At 40.3% G+C, this 11,041-nt stretch overlaps 1 protein-coding gene across 4 annotated transcripts; it reads right to left on the bottom strand.

The window, feature by feature from the left end:
- Positions 1-1,104: 1,104 nt before the first annotated feature.
- LOC115607450 (alpha-1-antiproteinase 2-like) lies at positions 1,105-10,723 on the bottom strand. Of its 4 annotated transcripts, XM_030484753.1 has the most exons (6): positions 10,637-10,723; positions 8,650-8,719; positions 5,106-5,771; positions 3,845-4,115; positions 1,893-2,040; positions 1,105-1,353 (listed from the first exon to the last, which is right to left on the bottom strand). In XM_030484753.1, exons 3-6 carry the CDS (start codon positions 5,752-5,754, stop codon positions 1,159-1,161), a joined length of 1,263 nt encoding a protein of 420 aa, XP_030340613.1. In that variant the 5' UTR covers positions 5,755-5,771; positions 8,650-8,719; positions 10,637-10,723; the 3' UTR covers positions 1,105-1,158. The 4 variants fall into 4 exon arrangements, with proteins under 4 accessions (XP_030340613.1, XP_030340614.1, XP_030340615.1 ...); XM_030484754.1 differs by lacking the exon at positions 8,650-8,719 and having other exon boundaries at positions 10,637-10,701; XM_030484755.1 differs by lacking the exons at positions 8,650-8,719; positions 10,637-10,723 and adding an exon at positions 7,444-7,463.
- Positions 10,724-11,041: the final 318 nt, after the last annotated feature.

Here is an 11,041-nt window from a genome sequence, read left to right as displayed (position 1 = left end):
GCACCAGACTGATAAAATCACACTTGCTCTTAATTTCACAGAGGACACACAAGACCTTGCTGAAGTTGTGTTAGCTTCCCAAGTTGTTTGACTCCTTGCAATGTGATTCCTAGTGCTATGACACCATTTCACCTCCTACCAAAAACACAACTGTAGAGAAGAAAGGGGCAACTGTGCTCTTCCTGGTACCTGTTGCCAAGGCAGATCTGTTGAAAGCAGCCAGCCAGCCCTTAAGCTGCCTTATGTCCTACCTGGGTGCCTGCCACCCCCTGGGTCAGGCTATCTGCTTAGTGGGTGCCCACTACCTACTTTTTCAGCTGTAAAAGGACAGCACTTGCAACATTTACAATTTTATAGACCCTCATTATACGTTTTCCACAAATATCAGCTGGTGGTATGCTTCTGTAATTGCCATTCAAATACCTCACCTGCCCATCTAGCTACATCTTCCTTTTGACCACTGATAGATATATGTGTGAGAAGTCAGCTACTTACATGGGCTATGTAAGTCCATCAAATTGGCAATACGTGGTTGAAAATCTTCAGGTTCAAGAGCAGATTTTATCCTCCTGCTCTGTTTTGATCTGCAAGAAACTCAGAAATATTTGCTGCTAGATTGATACTAAAAATGATAAAAGGTGTCTGCTAGAGAACGCAGGTTTCTTTCTCTGTTGAAGACTGCTTTTCACATCCCCAGTGGTGTCTCCGTTAGAAGCTTCAATTTCCCATGACCCTGCATTGTTGATCCAACTCTTCCCATCTCTTGTTTACTTACTTATGGCAAATTACAGCCATTTCTGCTTTGTTTGCAAGAGTGTTAATAATTTTATCTGCTATTTGGCTGACAACCACATATTAAATGGGAGTCTTCCATTGTAACTCAGATGTCTCTCTCTGAATGCTGGCAAATCTTAGGTCTTACCTTGGCTTTTAGTCAAGTAAAAAAGGCATTCTTTGGCAGCTGAAATTAAAACATTTTCCTTGCTTTCTCTTAAGCAAGTATCATGGTCATTATCAATAATTTTTGATAATGGCATAGAATAAAAACTCTTGCTACAAAAGAACCACATGCTAAGCTGGTACAAATGGAAATAAATCACGCCATGCAGTTTCACATCTTCTTTAATCAGTAATAACAAGTAGAGTTCACATATTGCTTCAGCTAGTGATAGTTGGGTTAACTATTTTTCCTATGAAGAGGGTACTATTTGTATCTCTGTCAAAAATCAGCATGAGGAAGGGACGGTTGAATTCAATGGTTGGAGGAAGAGACATTGTCATTATTTCAGCAGCAGTTGCTGCTGCTGCTTCTGTACCTCTCTCATCAACATCCAGAGAAGCTTTATGAACAACCTAGGAAGAAAGAAAACAGATAGTCATTCTGGGCAGAGAACAGCCTTTTAAGGCAGCCCTGCTTTGTAGGATCCTCTGAAAAGTAAGAGGCAGAAGAGATGTGAGCTGTGTTGTTGTAGTCATGGCTACTTTAAAAGAGGACCAGGACAAAGCTACAGAACTCTCTCTCTCTCAAAAAAGTCCCAGACTATTTTTTCTCTGTTTAAAAGATTGGATGAAGGATGTTTGTTTGGGAGCATTAGCAGCTCCCCTTGAGGAGCCAGGGGTTGATGTTCCTTTCATGTTCCAGATACTGCCCATGAAATCTTGACTGATACCAGTCTTGGAAAAAAACAGATTTGCAGCAAACTAATCCAATCTCCACTGTCCCTGAGGGCTAAACTCCTTGTAAGCTTGCAGGCTGAGGCCAGGGCAAGCCCAGCTGCAGGCAAGCTGGGAATCTGGGAGCTGCTTTTAGCTGGTGTTTCTGGATGCTACTACAGAGGGGTTTTCCTGCATGTTCGTGAAAGAAAGGAGAGGGCCAACAGCCACGGACTTACTTTAGAAACCTTTAGCTCTGGGGTGCCAGTGATGCCAGAGAGATCTGCCTGGTCGGTGAACACATCCACAATTCCCATCTTGCTAAGCATATTTGTTATTTCATAGCTCCCGGAAATAGAGAACTTGGGGAAGTAGAGGCTCAGCAGCCTGTTAGGCAGAAGAGAAACACAGAAGTGATGAGAAGGATTTTTCACCAAGGTAATGATAGTAGGAGAGCTGTGTACTTCCCATGAATGTCAAACCCCAGGGGATTGGACCCTGAGTGTAAGTGAGCACTAATTCAATTGCTGGTGCATATTCTCATGGTGATACAGGCACTATCATTCATCATCATCTAACAGTAATATCTATCTAGTGTTTTGCATCAGCAAATCTGAGAGCACTCTGCAAAGGAGGACAGTATGAAAGCCCTTCTTTACAGCCAGAGAAGATGAGGTGTGCAGGTGGCAGCTCGTGTTGCTCAAGCAGTTGGAGACCTGAAGTGGGGCACAGGGAGTCTGCTTGGAGAGTAGTGTGGCAAATCCCAGCACTTCAGAACAAAGCAGTGCATCTGGCATAACTGTGTCTTTTGGCATGGCTCCAGGGAAGGTCTATGCCCTGCTGCTTACTGCTTTGTACACCCTATCCTCTAATCATCATCTTCCTCCCATGGCTTGACCATGGTAGAGTTTGCCTTTGATTGGGAGATATCTGTAAGCAGCTCCTACTTAGCATGCTTTCTGCTGAACTTCTCTTCATGCACTGTCTAGGGATCCTCAGAGCCTTCAAGTCACATGCTACAGTGATTACCCTTTAGGTAGCTGAAGTCTTTTGCTGTCTCGCCCAGAGTCATACAAGGTTGAACAGCAAAACAGACAGGATCCAAACTGCACTGCTGTAGCCTTTATGCGATACTAGATACACTAGATACACTAAAAGATGATGGGAACAAGTGTATTAGTGCTGGCATCAGCATAATAGCAGAACTGAAATTGCCATTTAGTTCTCACAAAACTCATTCCTATGTTGATCTTGGAGGAACTTGTACCAAGAATTCATTTAGATAAAGATTTTCCTGATTTTGCAGCTGAGAATTACACATTTTTATTTTTCATATTTGAGGCCTCATGTTATTAGCTCATATCCAGTTTGCTACCCATTATGTTTTTATTAACTGTGCTGGCATTTCTGTAATGATGCATCAAGAATCATGGGTGTGAACTGCATTGCCTTGTTAGTTGTGAATCAGGGCACAGCTTGGTAAATAAGGCACGTATTAACTTGATGTTATTCACCTACTGGTGCTAAGATCACCTCCTTCCCAAAACCCTTACAAACAAGGTTGTAAAATGTGTTAGCTGATGTCAGTGCCAATGGTAGGAGCTAACAAAACCTCATTAGATTTTTATAGTTTCAAAACCAAAATGCCAGAAAATCAGGACAGCCACAATTAATCACTAGCCTGTTCTAACAGCCACTATGTGCTGCAATGGTTCTTGTCAGGAAGATATTTGTGTAGGACATATTACGTATGTATGAATTACTACAAACTGTTTAAGTTATGGTTTATTTAAGGTTTAGACATATGTCTGAGTCACAGTGTGTCAGTGACATATAAGAAGTAAAGCACATTAGCTGAAACATCAGTACAGAAGATTTGGTTTAGAATTGCCACCTTCCCACTCAGTCAATGGACTGTTTTAGAAACATCAATCTAGGCTTGCTGTTCAGGACTCCTGGGAACCCATCAGGATGGTCTCCGCTCTGGTGGAGAGAACAGCAAGTCGCTCAAGCCATCAACAAAAGAATAGTTAAATACCAACCAGCTGCAAGATTTTTACAGATAGGGAACACAAGCCAAAAATAACCCATTCATTTCCCGGAATCAGCAAGTTCATAATGTTTGCATTCCCCAGAAAAGAAAAAAGACTATAAATCTAGGTGCTGCTGCAGCTGACTGGCAGAAGATTACCTCTTGAAGAGATTGTCTGACCATTCCTGGATGGTTTCCTTGACCAGAGTTTGTTCTAACTGCTTCATTTTCCCTTTTGCTGGCAGAACCAGAAATGCAGTAGCACTCCCATTATAATGAAGCCGTACCACAGTGCATGACAGATCCTCATCAAAATAGAAGTCGAATTTTCCTGTCTGGTGCATCATGGGGACTTTGACAGTAGTTTCAGCATCCACAAAGAACTCCCTTTCTTCGGTATGCTCTGGTTTAAAAGACTTTTCCCAGTTGCCTGTTACAGAGAAGGAGAATGCAACTGAATATCCCATGCCCCATGCAATAATAAATTGAATTTTTTATCACTAGGAATACTATTCACTTCTTCCTCCATTTGTTGAATTCAAAATCTTCAACATAATGTTTTAAAATGTTTATCACAGTAAGGCAAGAACCTGGTCAAAAGAGTGCATTAGATTCCAATTTCAGTTTATTTTTCAGATGCCAGTAATGAACGAGTTAGGCATTTTTTTGTACCTATCACTACTTTTCTATTCAGGTGATCTAAGTGGCCTTTCTGTAAGCTGTCATTTAAGGGCTTACCTGACACCATCTGTATATGCACATACTGTATGCATTTAATTTCTATTGACTTTAATCATAATCCTCAATTTGTAGATAAAATTAATGTAGAATCTCATATTTGAGTGCTGTTACGTAAGGCTTAAGAGCACATCATCTAACCCACACCAGAAATACACCGTGTTTCTACTTTATTCCTTAAAATGTCCTCCCTTGTTCATTGCTAGCTTCTTCCATATATAAGTAGGTTAATGTGTAGGTTAATAAAGGACTCTGATAGGAACAAAACCAGAGTATGTAGTAAATTAGGCCACCGAATCACTCATACCTTTAAAGAAAGGCATTAAAAGGATTAGGTCATGCATGCTTCTCAGTGCCTTCACAGAAAATTAGAAGAACATGGGGCAATCAGAGTTACAGCTAAATCTATGAAAGCCAGCTCATGCTGCATGGGAGGCTATGGCTTCGAGCAGAGCTCCTGTGACTGCCACAAGGAGAACCAAGCCTGTGTGGCCCCCCAGCTGCCTCCTCATGCCAAGTGGGATCCTGGCACCTCTCCACCTTCTTCACTATGCCACTAGGGGCCCTTCAGGCCCAGCAAAGAACGTTAGAAATTTCCCCCAGGCCCGTTTTCAAATGAGGTAACTGACATTACATTTGTTGATAAGAATGCAGAAGTGAATACAAATCCTAAAGGACTTACCTTTAAAGAAAACAAAGCTACCTAGAAGCATTACAGTCTGTGGATCCAAGTCCTTGACCAAATTAGTAATTTTCCCATGTGTTTTCCTCTCTACATAATCATTGATTTGCTTCTCAGCTTCCCTGGGATTGCTAAAGTCAGTGGTAAAAGCCTCCAACTGATACAGAGCTTTGGCATCATCTAAAAATGTTTTTAGAGGTTTCAGCTTCTCTGTTAGAAAGATGGCATTCACCATGTTGAGCTGGACTCTGCTCTCGGGATGGCTCAGCATGTGGATGAGGTTGTGGAAGCCTGCTTGTATCTCTTTCTCTTGAATCTCTGTAAGGTTGAAGGTGAGTCCTTCCAGGATCTGAGTCTGAGTGGCTGATCTAGCCCCTAGGGCCAGCATTGCAAATGCAGTGGAGATGCTTACAGGGGAGAAAAAAACATTCTTATGAGGTACCTCCAGTATAACCTCTTTAAAAAATTGAAATGCAAAGTCAGCATTGTTTGGCACTAATTTGAGGCAAGCGATTGCTTCACCTGAATGATGCGTATGGTGTTTAGGTTCATTTGGATCATGTTCATTGTGTTGGTTGGGTGGGAGCTGACCATGGACAACAGCATTTAGGCCTGCCAGTAGCAAACTTATGTAGAATGTGGTCTTCATCTTCTTGTATTAAAATCCTATGGAAAAAAGGAGAAGCTATTACTAAGTAAATTAATTAAGTGGAAATAGTTATTCTGTCATTCCCACTGAATAAGAAATCTTATGTCTTTCTTTTGCCCTCAGCTTCCATGTTCTCCAGCTCTTGCCAGAATTTTTTTTTGTTATTTCCCCAGGCCTCCTGGCAAATGTCGACTAACTCTTTCTGCCACCCTCACCCTAAATACCTGCAAAGGCAAAACTCAGCATGGATTTGCTGAATACACAGCACCCTCAGCAGGCCAGAGAACAGAGCATATCCCATCAGAAAACACACATGGCTAATCACTGGAGGGCTTTGATACCACTGTGCTTTTGCCTCTAATGGTCTAAGATGATTCCTTGGAAGTGCATCACAGAAGTCTGGATGTTTTGTGAGTAAAAGGAGAAAGAGGAAGTTCATGGAAGTGGACAGCAGTCAGTAGCTACGTTCAGACAGAATGTAAGCAAACACGGGTGAAGGAAATATTTAAATAAACTTTTGGTCAGATTGATAAGCCATCCTATTTCAAGAGAGGACAAATGTCAGTGGTTGTTTTTCAGTAGCAAGCCAAATATAAAGCCCTATGTCTCTAAGGAATAGGAGTTCGTTCTTTCTGAATGAAAATGATGTAACAGTTTAAAGAAGAACCTGAAGTAATGTGTTATCTCTTAATTGACAAACCAAACCATTGGAGTGGGTTCATTTTCAGCATAGCAGAAGGAATCAATGTCATTAACAAAACCAAAGCCTTATTTTTACCAGATACTCTACTGGTCAAAGGGCAATACATTTATCAACCTGTTACTCTTGGCTGTGGTAGCCGCATTCCTTTGCAGAGTGGACACTGCACCATATAAGCTCTTACAAAGAGACCTTGGAAACGTAGATATGAATGCTCCAGTGGGCCTCATTTCTGAGGAGGAATCTAGGTCAAAGAAACGGTGAGAGAGTTGCAAAGGATTTGGGGAGATAATTAGCCAGATTTGCTAAAACTTGTGCTAGGAGACACATATTAAATCAATTGCACCTTTTCTGCTCTGGCATGATTCAACTTGAGAGAGTGTCTTCAGAAAGTGTTGTGCTCATGGTCCTGCTTTCTGTATAACATCAAAGGGAGAAATTTGTATTCATTGTTGAATATGTGGTTACAGTTAGACCTGAATAAGAACACCAAAACCTTTGAGCTATAATCAAGCATTCAAACATTTACATGTTTGGTATATGTATTTCTAAGAAGCAGGCCTATTTGCAATAACACCTACTGCGTTACTGACAAATGGAAGAACCATAAGGGTTCTTGGTAACTACGTTTTCTTCAATTACTCTGCACAGTACTTTTAAATTATAGTTTGGCCTCCCTTGATTTTGACATTGAAATGATACTTTTGATATATCTAGCTATTTGTAACTCAACATAAGAGCTCCAGTTCTGATTATGTAAAACTGTTATCAGTAAGCCAATATAGTAGTCAGACTTTGAAAAGAAATCAGCTTCCAAAAAACAGCATCAGAGCTAAGCCTAATCTATTTCAATATACCCAGGCCGATTCAGAAGCTGCCTCTGGGTAAATTACTCACGGTGAACTATTTACTCAGCTGCAGTCATAATTTAATAAGAATAACATGAATACCAAAAAATGAAACATTTCATTTTAAACATAAGTCACCACCTGTTCCCTATCTCATCACAGTTAATATTTATTACAAAACACAGCAAATAGATGGACTTTTCTATATACACATTGAACTGCCAATTTCTATTTATTTGGAATGCAAAGTAGACATAGAATTTAACTGACCTGGCTTGAAAATTATGGCTAATGGATATACCATGGTTTTGCTGTAAAGGCTCTGGAAAATATTGGTTACAGAGTTCTGAAAGGTTTTTTTCCTATCCTGGTATTTTTGCTCTATACAGTTATGACATGTTTGCATTTTGTGGTTACTTTATGTACTTTCATGGAATTATTTTCATTTTGTTACAGCTCTGAATTCACAGATAATTAAATACAATCTGAATCTGAATCATCCATCTGTTACTCAGTACTGGCCAATCACACACATCCAAGACTCATGAGTCAGCTCTCATAAAAATCTTGATAATGGTTGATTTTAAAGTTGTAAGATTATAAAAGACTCAACAGCTGCAGTTTGTAGAGGTCTTTGTTATTTAAGACTTAAAGATACAAGTGGCCCACTCTATTAGGCCCTTCTTTGAAACATAAAGGTACTTTTATAATAGAATTTGCATACGCTAGAGTATGATTGGGGATTGTTACTTCAAACTTCATATTTACTATTGCATTTGATAGTATTATAGCTTCTGGGTTAGCAAGTGAACACCCAGTGATAAACTGACAACAGAGATCCTTTCAGTATGAAGCAGGAGATGCAGATTCTCACAAGGTTCTAATGACTGAGGGATTTTTGTACCAAGCATACTTGCCAACAATTTATTAAAAAGCAAAGAGCTGAGAACCTGTGCTAAAAAACCCTTAGGGAATTCCCTATCTGAAGGGGCTAATTTTGCAGGAAGCTTCCTGTTTTAAGACCTTTACCCATATGATTTACAGAAAAACACTTTGTCCATAAGCGTGGAAGTAGCAGTGAAAAGCTCTTCAACTCTAATTCCAGATCTATGCTGACTTGTTGAATACCCTCAGAAGGAAATCCATTTACCTCTGTCTTTTTTCTTCTCTTTGTCTATGTAACAAAATGACAACGTATTTGTGGTATTCAAGATAAGATTGCTTTCATGAAGAGCTTCCAACCAAACCAGACAATAACACAAGAGCATGCCAACACCTGGAGGACAGTGTTCCTTTAAGCAATTTTTCTGTAATAGATCTGCTGATAGCACTTGTTGAACATATTACCTTTTCCCTATCACACAATCTTTCCCACCATGCAACCCAAAATGGCAGTACTTATTTTGCACAGTATATCCTAGAAAGAAAATGAAAAAAACTGGGATTAGCTGAAGTTACCCAGAATAATTTCACCAGAAGTCCTGGAAATGAGCTGGATTAAGTTTTCTGATTGACAGAACTTGCTTCTTTGTGAATACAACTTATTTATCCACCTTAGGGCTGAATTTTATCTCTATGATTTGGAGAGACAATTCTGAAGAAAATTTTGTACCTTTAGAGTCCCTTGTAATAGTCCAGGAGATGAATAGTCATCCCATACTATTCCCATAAGGGATCCTCACTGATAATCTCATTTCAGACAACATGAAAATTTGTGCTGCTCAGAAACACATGCAGGCATGAAATAGAAAAGCTGTTTGCTCACCAGATGGTGCTCCTTCCCTCCTGATTGCTTCTAAATGAGGAAACCTGAGAAATATGTTTTCTGAAAGCTGCCCTGTGAGGGTACCAGGCACATCAAGACATGGTCCTATCACCACAAGTGGTGTCTGCTGAACTAATCTCCGCTACTCAGGGCCACATTAAAAAAAAAAAAAAATTAAAAAGAATAAATCACCCCAAAGTACACACAAAAGTCACAAAAGAAAGACTTGAATAGCCACATCTGTGTGTGAGAAAATGACCTCAGAAGCCTACGGCCCAGAAACACCTACTCACAGGAGCACCACAAACTCTCTGCATTCCCCATTCTCTGCACCTGGACACACACAGGGGATTTTCCAGACTGATCAGATAGATAGTTTCTTCTTCTGTGATTCACAGTTTTGATGCCTCTGTGCCTGAGGACCGGAGAGGATTGCAAGCGCAAGCCAAGGACATTGGACTCTGCAGAGAATCCAACAACTGCAGCTATTTTATTAGAAGTAATTCCTTCTGCAGCAGAAACATAGAAACGAAGTTTACACTATCATTTAGAAATATATGTGACTGTTCACAGAGCTCTTCCCAGTGTCATCTATTTTCTGTAAGACAGCTTAGTATTGGAGATCTCACCTGGGAACCGCATCCTGCAAGAACGGCATCATCCAGTTCTAGGCCTCCTTTACCTGGAAATGTGAGCTTTCACTCTTCTACCTGGCCGCCATCAATATTTGCTATTGAACCTGAGTTACTGCACATACTCAGGGATGAAGCATCATTGAGGCCACAGGATAAAAAAAGGATAAAATAGAACCAGTGCAGTGGTTAGGGCAGTCAGGTGGGACAGAGCAGTAGCAGTCCCAAGAACAGATCAGACCAGGATCCCAGTTTCTACTTTCCAGTGTGTGCCTGACCACTGCCCAGTCTTTGGTTCTATGCATATGTTGGCCTCACTGTGATTTTTGTTCCTCTGAGCATGTGGACAACACCATTTTCTCTCCTCTCAATGATCCTGTAATCTGATGATTAGAGCAATAAGGAGTTGTCTCATGCAAAAGGGTAGCACACCTTAGATAACCAATTCCCTAAGCAAAGGTATTTTTTGAAGACCTTGAATATAAAAATCAGCAGAATTACTTAAAAAGAATTACCAATACATTTAAAAAAAAAAAAAAAAAGCTCTAAGCACCCATCCTCAGGCTTTCAATGGAGCAGAATCTATTTCCTTTAGCAGTAGGTATATATAGGAAAGACCCACTTTTAGATGCTTAGGATTTTCTGGCTCTAGAGATCACCTTGCTTCCCTGCAAGGCAGCTAGACACCCCACTCTGGCTTTTAGATTCCTTCTCCTCCTGACAGTCACTTGGCAAAGTGCAGGCAACTCCATGCCTAAATTGTGATGCCTACATTCTTTATATTCATCTGACCCTATAAAAACCTCATTATTACTGGAGCAACTGCTAAAACAGATTTCAATGTAAGATGCAACCTTAGGAAAGATTTAAAATCAATTGAATGCAATGAGAGGATACACTTTTGGTCTCTATAGGAAAAAACCTAATCACTACTTACAGCAGCTTCCAAGGATCCTGCTGTCTTCACTAGGACTACTCTACAGTTCCCTCTCTTATTTATACTGTTAAATAGCATTATGAAAGCAAAGAGTCCTCTAGAAAACATTAACCAGGGCAGACAAGTATTATTACTTTAGGAATGGTGCAGAGTAAACAGTGAAGACAATTTTTTTGGGGAGGCACCTGATTTTTGCTGTAGATGCATGGCCAAACCCAGCCTTTGCTTAAACAGTTGTAAGAGCCCTCCTGCATTTCTGCAGATCCTCCTGCTGGGAATCCAGCCCCTCACTCTAGCAAATACTTCACATGCTTCATTAACTTCTGTAAACTGCATGAATTCATACTGAAATGAGTAAAGTTAAACACATACATAATACTAGACAAAAGCCTAAGGAAAAGACAG

The sequence above is a fragment of the Strigops habroptila genome, chromosome 4, assembly GCF_004027225.2.
Source record: "Strigops habroptila isolate Jane chromosome 4, bStrHab1.2.pri, whole genome shotgun sequence".
Lineage (NCBI taxonomy): Eukaryota > Metazoa > Chordata > Aves > Psittaciformes > Psittacidae > Strigops > Strigops habroptila.
Note: the sequence above shows the minus strand (reverse complement) of the source record. Positions and strands in the feature narration are given on the sequence as shown.

Bases quoted from the DNA above. Each gene is read 5' to 3' on its own strand.
- LOC115607450 (XM_030484753.1), bottom strand. From the start codon at position 5,754: ATGAAGACCACATTCTACATAAGTTTGCTACTGGCAGGCCTAAATGCT. The intron at 4,116-5,105 runs GTAAGTCCTTTA...TCTCTGTAACAG, and splicing joins TAGCTTTGTTTTCTTTAAAG to GCAACTGGGAAAAGTCTTTT. The intron at 2,041-3,844 runs GTAATCTTCTGC...TCTGCCTAACAG, and splicing joins TCAGACAATCTCTTCAAGAG to GCTGCTGAGCCTCTACTTCC.